At 36.4% G+C, this 7,227-nt stretch overlaps 1 protein-coding gene across 1 annotated transcript; it reads right to left on the bottom strand.

The window, feature by feature from the left end:
* On the bottom strand, nucleotides 1-2,152 carry LOC126599874 (cytochrome P450 CYP736A12-like). The gene is made up of 2 exons (XM_050266334.1): nucleotides 1,449-2,152; nucleotides 1-1,094 (listed from the first exon to the last, which is right to left on the bottom strand). Exons 1-2 carry the CDS (start codon nucleotides 2,118-2,120, stop codon nucleotides 252-254), a joined length of 1,515 nt encoding a protein of 504 aa, XP_050122291.1. The 5' UTR covers nucleotides 2,121-2,152; the 3' UTR covers nucleotides 1-251.
* Between the last annotated feature and the right edge of the window lie 5,075 nt (nucleotides 2,153-7,227).

Genomic DNA, 7,227 nt, shown 5'->3' with positions numbered 1-7,227 from the left:
TTGTAAAACAAAATAACATAGATTATTCATCTAAATATTCAACAAGTCGCTTACAATTTATTGAAAAAAATAAAATGCAAAATAAAATTTATCTGTTTTGTAAGTGAGAGTTGTGACCAAGGTGGGTTAGGCATCATTTCTTAATTTTCAAACGCCGAAGGTGCACTAAACGGAACTTAGATGGCACTAAGCGGGAATTTTTAGAATAATGGTATATACACACCATATGCAAAACCAAATCTCTATGAATGTTAATTGTGTAGGCGATATGTGGGCACGACAAGCAAGTGTTTGGTTTTTGACAGCGACAGCCCAAAAGTCTCGGTCATGTCCAACTCGTTAGGGAGGAGGCCACTTGGGAGATCAAAATTGAAGCAGTGGACCAAATTTGCCAGAGCTAGACGAACCGTGGTTAACCCTAGTTGCATGGCAGGGCACCCTCTTCTTCCGGACCCAAATGGTAAAAGCTGGAAGTCATGCCCCTTAAGGTCAACGTCACTGTCATTAAACCTTTCAGGGTAAAACTCTTCCACATTATCTGACCATACACTTGGATCTCTCCCAATCGTCCAGATGTTCACAAAGATGGTGGATTTCTTGGGTATATGATATCCATCAACCGTGATGTCCTCCATGGATGCATGTGGAATCAGCAACGGTGCTACCGGATGTAGCCTAAAGCTCTCTTTGATAACCTTGTTCAAGTAGGCCAACTTTGGCAAATCGCTCTCCTCCACCGTTCTATCCATTCCGATCACGGTTTGGAGCTCTTGTTGGAGAAGCTTCATTACCCTAGGATGCCTCAAGAGTTCGGCAAGGTTCCAAACAATCGCGGTCGCTGACGTGTCAAAGGCACCCGAAATCATGTCCAGTAAGATGGCTTTCACATTAGTTCGGTCGACTACGTAGACTTGCTCGTCGTTAGGGTTTAATGGTTGGTTCATCAATGAAAGCAGCATCTCCACAAAGTCCTTATGATTTTGAGGGCGGCCTTGTAGTTGCTTACTTTTAGAAACTTGTTCGTGTTCCCCAATTATCTTTTCCAGAAGTTGGTCGATTGTCTTGCTAAGTGTCTTCATGCGCTTGTTCAATCCCTGAGAAGGAGATCATGCAATGATGAATCGATGATACCGACCTATTGCATGATATATGAATGACATACGTGTATAAAGCATTGCATTTTGTGTTTGTGTAAATGGGAGCGAACCTATTAATGCAATATTTCTGGAGTTTCTTATTTTTATCTTCATATTAAAAAATTTAGCAGTCACATAATATCACAGTTTAGTGGTATAAGTCTTGAAGTTTGAAATTCGCGCTCAAAAATTTTCTTTACTATTAGAGGAACAAATATGGTAACCTAAAAGGACACGTAAACTTATCTCACCATGTTATCATCAGTTCATATTTCATGTCTATTAAAAGAAAATGAACACACACATATATACCTGAATATCAAATGGACTGAGGAAAGGAACATAATCACCAATGTTGACTGCCCCTGTCAACAACATGATCTCCTCAATAATTCCCTTGACATCAAACGTATCATCATTTTTGCTTCCCAACACCATCCGATACGTTATGCCCTCAATAAGCTCACCAACCTTCTCACTAAGATCCACCACTTCTCCGGCCTCCGTGGCCTTCTTCAACGACTGCACCAACAACCCGACCTCCTCCCTCCTCAGCGGAGCAAAGCCCTCGATTTTTGACGGACAAAGAAGCTGAAGTGTGCACAGCTTCCTAATATGGCGCCAGTACGGACCGTATTCACTAAAACCCATACCCTTTGTGCCATACGACAAGTAGTCCGATGATTGGACTTTGGGGCGACTAGCGAAGATGGTGTCGTGGGTTTTAAGGAATAGCTCGGCAACTTTGGGGGACGAGACCACTATGGTGGTTTTGCTGCCTAGGCGCATGGACATTATAGGTCCATACTTTTTGGCTAAGTGTTGGAGGCTGCGGTGTGGGAGGTTGCCTAGCATGTGAAGGTTACCAATGATTGGCAGCGCCCAAGGGCCAGGAGGCAGTTTTTTTGGGTGTTTAGATCTTGAGATTATGTGGATGACAGAGCAGAAGAAGGCAAGAAAGACCAGGAGAAGGATGGGACTCATTCTCGCTGTCTATGTGATAACTGAGATTTGGACATTAATTTGCTCAGGCACTCATATATATATGCAGGAGACGTGTTTGATCGATATATATAAAAGATATATCTGTACTCTCGAAAATTAATAATTCTGAGGTTGCCGTCGGATTTCATCTGGAGAGATTCGACGGCTGATTTCATTTACGTATATTTTTTGGTCAACAGCGGCTGAGTTGAACTAAACCCCAGAATAAATGGAGTCAAACAATGCAGGAGGAAAATGGGCGTGTCCCTTTTTAAGTATATTTTTGTTTGACATTCGTAGTGGGAGGGAAAAATTTATCGGTTCTGGGTGGAAGGGCAAATAATTTTGCAAATAGTCAACTGCGATTTATTTTTTCTTATTTATTTAATAAATTATACTAAAAGTCATTTCTCATGATAGCAATGCTAGAGTCGAGTGGATTTTACAGTTAAATTTAAAAAAAAATGTTCAATAGGCAAAAGAAAAAAAAAACTATAATTTATTTTTGAGTATATATATGCAAGACAAATTATTTTCATGAAGATAGAAGTATTAATTAATGTATTCAAAGAGAGAGAACTATGGACGTACAAAATCTTCCCACTATGATATTATAATTTATAACAAAATAAGTCATATACGACGAACCTGATATGTCACCATATATACCCTTTTTATATACAACTAGCAGGATCGGGGACACCCATTTTAACACAAGTTTGGAAACATTTCATAGTAGTTTTCGTTCGTAACTTTTTAGGAAATCGAAATGTCTTTATTTCAATTCTTCATCCATAGATCTTTGTAAAAAATTAGATAAATAAAAAATCAATAAGACATTTATTTGTAGTGATAAAATGGACGAATATAGCTCTACAAAGAAGACTTAAAGACTCTTTAAATAAAAAAAAAGAACACCTAAGGAATACCATTAAATCTAATAGTTATATGGTTTCAAATTTATGTGACTTTTAGTAGAGATAATCTTTAAGAGAAGATTTAAAAGATAAATGGATGTGTTGTTTAAATAAATTATTAACTAAGCTCAATAAAAAAGTGTCCATTTTGTCCATATTATATTAAAATTTCATGGTCCCGGATACCGTGTAACTAATTTCAAAAGACATTTAATTTGGGATAGTTTAGTTGCAATTCTTAGCCTAGTTTAATTGCAGTACTTGGCCCCTAATTGTTATGCATTTTAGGTTTTGAATTGAAGTCATTCTCCTGCCACATAATAATAAGGCCTAATCGGATAAATGGTCCCCGTGGTCATAAGGTATTCGGATGGTAGCCCCTGTGGTAAAAAAATTCGGATTTAAACCCCTGTGGTTACAGTCTGTTATGATTTAAACCCCTGTGGTCTAAGTCTGTTAGGATTTATGCCTTTCTGTCATTCCTCCATTAGGTTTAGGTTGGCCAAATCGGATAAATGGTCTCCGTGGTCATAAGGAATTCGGAAGATAGCCCATATGGTAGAAAAAATTCGGATTTAAACTCATGTGGTCTAAGTCTATTAGGATTTATGCCTGAAATTAGAGGTTTTGTCATTCCTTCGTTAAGCTTACAGGTGGAGCAGAGTTTCTCTGAGTATCTATCAATAAAAAATATCTTACAATAAAAAGAGGGGGGGGGAGAAAAGATTTTAGTTTATGGTAAAAAAATTCATTCATCTCAGTTATTTCACAAGAAGAAAAAGACGAAAACAGAGGATCTGTTGAATTTCAAATAGTTAGTTTCACCAATAGGATACAAAGACTTACTTCACATTTACAATTACACAAAAAAACTATTTATCTCATAGAGGTTTATGTAAAATTTTGGGAAAACGCCAACGATTACTGTCTTATTTGTCAAAGAAAAATAGAATATGTTATAAAGAATTAATTAATCGGTTGGATATTCGGGAGTAAAAAACTCGTTAATTTTATAAAGGCATTTTGAATTATTTGATTTATTAGATCTTGAATTTTAATGAATTATGTGATTTATTAGTTCCACCTCGTTTTGTCGCGTCTCCTCAGAGAAACTCTGCTCTACCTGTAAGCTTAGTGGAGAAATGATAGAACCTCTAGTTTTGGGCATAAATCCTAACAAACTTAGACCACATGGGTTTAAATCTGAATTTTTTTTTACCACAGGGACTATCTTCCGAATACCTTATGACCACGGGGACCATTTATCCGATTTTGCCAACCTAAACCTAATGGAGGAATGACAGAAGGGCATAAATCCTAACAGACTTAGACCACAGGGGTTTAAATCCTAACAGACTGCGACCACAGGGGTTTAAATCCGAATTTTTTTACCACAGGGGCTATCATCCGAATACCTTATGACCACGGGAACCATTTATCCGATTAAGCCTAATAATAAAAGAGATGCAATAATACCAATAAAGACTCAAACCGTTATTTTGCTTCATTTACACTACCAATTCAATTATTCAAAATTGCTTATGGGTTTCAACCAAATAATAATAATAATAATTGATTATGGATGCATTCTAGATTATAAAAAAAAAAGGGATCTTTTTATTTTTATAAATATAAGTACACTTATAATAAAAAAATTTAGGTACATTTTACATGCATATAAAAAATTGGTAAATTTTATAAATAAAAAAAGGTCCATTTTATACATAAAAAAACAATGGGCACATTTTATAATTAAAAAAAAATTATATTAAACAATGGGTGCATTTAACATAAAAAATGGTATATTTACAAAAAAAAAAGTTTATTTTACATATAACAAGTAAAACAGTTTTAAAGAAATATGGGTACATTATAAATAATAATGGGTAAAAATAAAAGGTTGAAAAAATTTATTTAGTACAAATAAAAATTTAAAATATAAAAATACGGTGCAAATTAAAGCTAGAAAGAAAATTGGTACAAATTAAAAAAAAATTGCAAATTAAAAATGGCTACCATCTAAAAGTAGAAATATATGATACAAAGTTTAGCCATAAATATAAATATATCAAATGTAACGGTCCTATCACTAAACAAACATATTTGGAAATAAAATTTAATTATCTTGACATGTATATATTTTGCTATTGAAATAATCACATTTATTAAAACTTAAGGACCTTGATAAAAAAAATTGAAAAGCCATAAGGTTTTAATCAATGGACTGAGAACCTTATTTTTTTTAATTTTTCATGGGAGATAAAAGAAATTTCATGAATGGAATATTTTCTTGTTTGGATTTTATATTAACCCAAGTTAAGAAGTATTCATTACATCAATAGCTTTCGTCTATGGCATATAGGAGTTACAAATCCTGAAAGGTTAAGGAGGAAGATGGATCGATTTTCACTTTGCGAAATTCCTGAGAAAAATGGAAGCTAAGATCAATTTTGACATTGCAAAATTCCTTTAGTTAAACTATTTGATATGTTTTTTTTTTTTTTTTGAAATTCTTTTAAGTTAATAATTTAGTTAAGGCCTTTAGATAAGCACATTCAATACATACATACATACATACATACATATATACATATATATATATATATTTGTGTGCATAAAAGAAGGGTATGAAAAAGTTGGTGGAAACTGGAAAGGATGTGGAAGAATTAACTACAAATAGTTCATTTGATGAACATTAAAACCTAAAAATTGATAACAATTTTAAGTAATTCTTTTTTTAAATTTAAAACTTTGTCACAATGATCACTTTCCAAACCCTAGTGTTGAACTAAATAAAGACAAAAATGAAATTGTTCAAATTCAGGCACTGGTGGGATTGGGATTGTCTTCAGTCTGCTTTGCCTGCTGAGGCTATGGCTACAAGGGAAGGGGCCCAATTGCTAGTAGATTTGAAGTCGTCAGCCGCCGCAGTGATTGAAAGTGATTCCTTGATGTGCATGTCCGCGTTGAAACTGAAGGAGACAAATCTCCGCGGTTGGCCCGGTACTTGATGCGAGGTTCTTCGTAGAGAAGCATCACGGCCACCGCCACCGCCTATCGTCATCACCACCCACCATCACGATTGCTGCCGCCTCCACCTGCGCTAGTAACATTTTCTAACTTATTATCTTCCACAAATATATTAATGATTCTAGATATACGTTATTTGAATTTCTTTATTCTTAAAGTTAGCCAAACAAAAAATTTTCAAATTCTAGAATATAAATTTCATAATTTTAACATTCCTTTGAAATTTGAAATTTCCTCATAATCCAATGCAGTGGAGGAGATCTAAATCCTCACAAGTACCAGGATTAACATCTCACTTCTCAGGTTGGGAGTCATATTGTTGACCCTAGAAACTACAAAGCCTACGTGGCGCGCAGGCCGAGTAATCTATAAGCTAACTACGTCCTTCGATGAGTGCGGGGCATGCCAACTCGTCGGCCGAGCTCGGCCGAGGAGTAAATTTTTTGATGTTGCGTTGGGTGCGCGGCTGACTTCTGCGTCTTGCGATTGAGGCCGAGGAAGGAACACGTCTCGGCCTCTTGGGCTCTCGAACCTGAAGACAAGGTTACTATTTTTACGAAGTTCAATATCAAATCCGGCTTTCAACGTGCCGAATGTAATAACTTGTAACACCTCACTTCGCCGAGAAGGCTGATGAGATGACCTCGACCAATAAGGATTCAGAAATCCTTCTCGACCGAGACTTGGATAGGTAATCAATCGTTCTCGCCGCAATGCTGTTGATGCCAACGGAAGATACTGCGAGACCGACTGATTCTACGGTGACAGAGCTATCTATGCCGACTTAAGATATCACCGGTTGCTTCCACAGTGCTGTTGATGCCAACGGAAGATGTGTCAGCGAAAAAGAAAAAGAAAAATCACAAGTTGTGAGAATTTGCGCAGGGCAATTTTTGTATTGATTTGCAGGGGGCTTGGATGATGTACAGCTTCCCCTATTTATAGTACTGGATCTTGAATCCGAGTTAAAATCCTACTCGGACTAGGTCTTCCTCTCCGGATCAACACCACCTCGACCAGTCCTATTTTCACTAGGATTGTGAACCTAGTCCTTAACTGAGCCGGATTCGCTTCTGGGTCACTGATCCTGCCGAAACTCTCTATTGTACTAGGACTCGACTTGTGTTATGATCTAACCGACCTAAGCTTGGAAGCCCACG

Source organism: Malus sylvestris, chromosome 14 (genome assembly GCF_916048215.2).
Source record: "Malus sylvestris chromosome 14, drMalSylv7.2, whole genome shotgun sequence".
In the NCBI taxonomy this organism is placed as follows: Eukaryota; Viridiplantae; Streptophyta; class Magnoliopsida; order Rosales; family Rosaceae; genus Malus; species Malus sylvestris.
The sequence above is the reverse complement of the archived record's forward strand: the minus strand, read 5'-3'. Positions and strand labels throughout refer to the sequence as shown.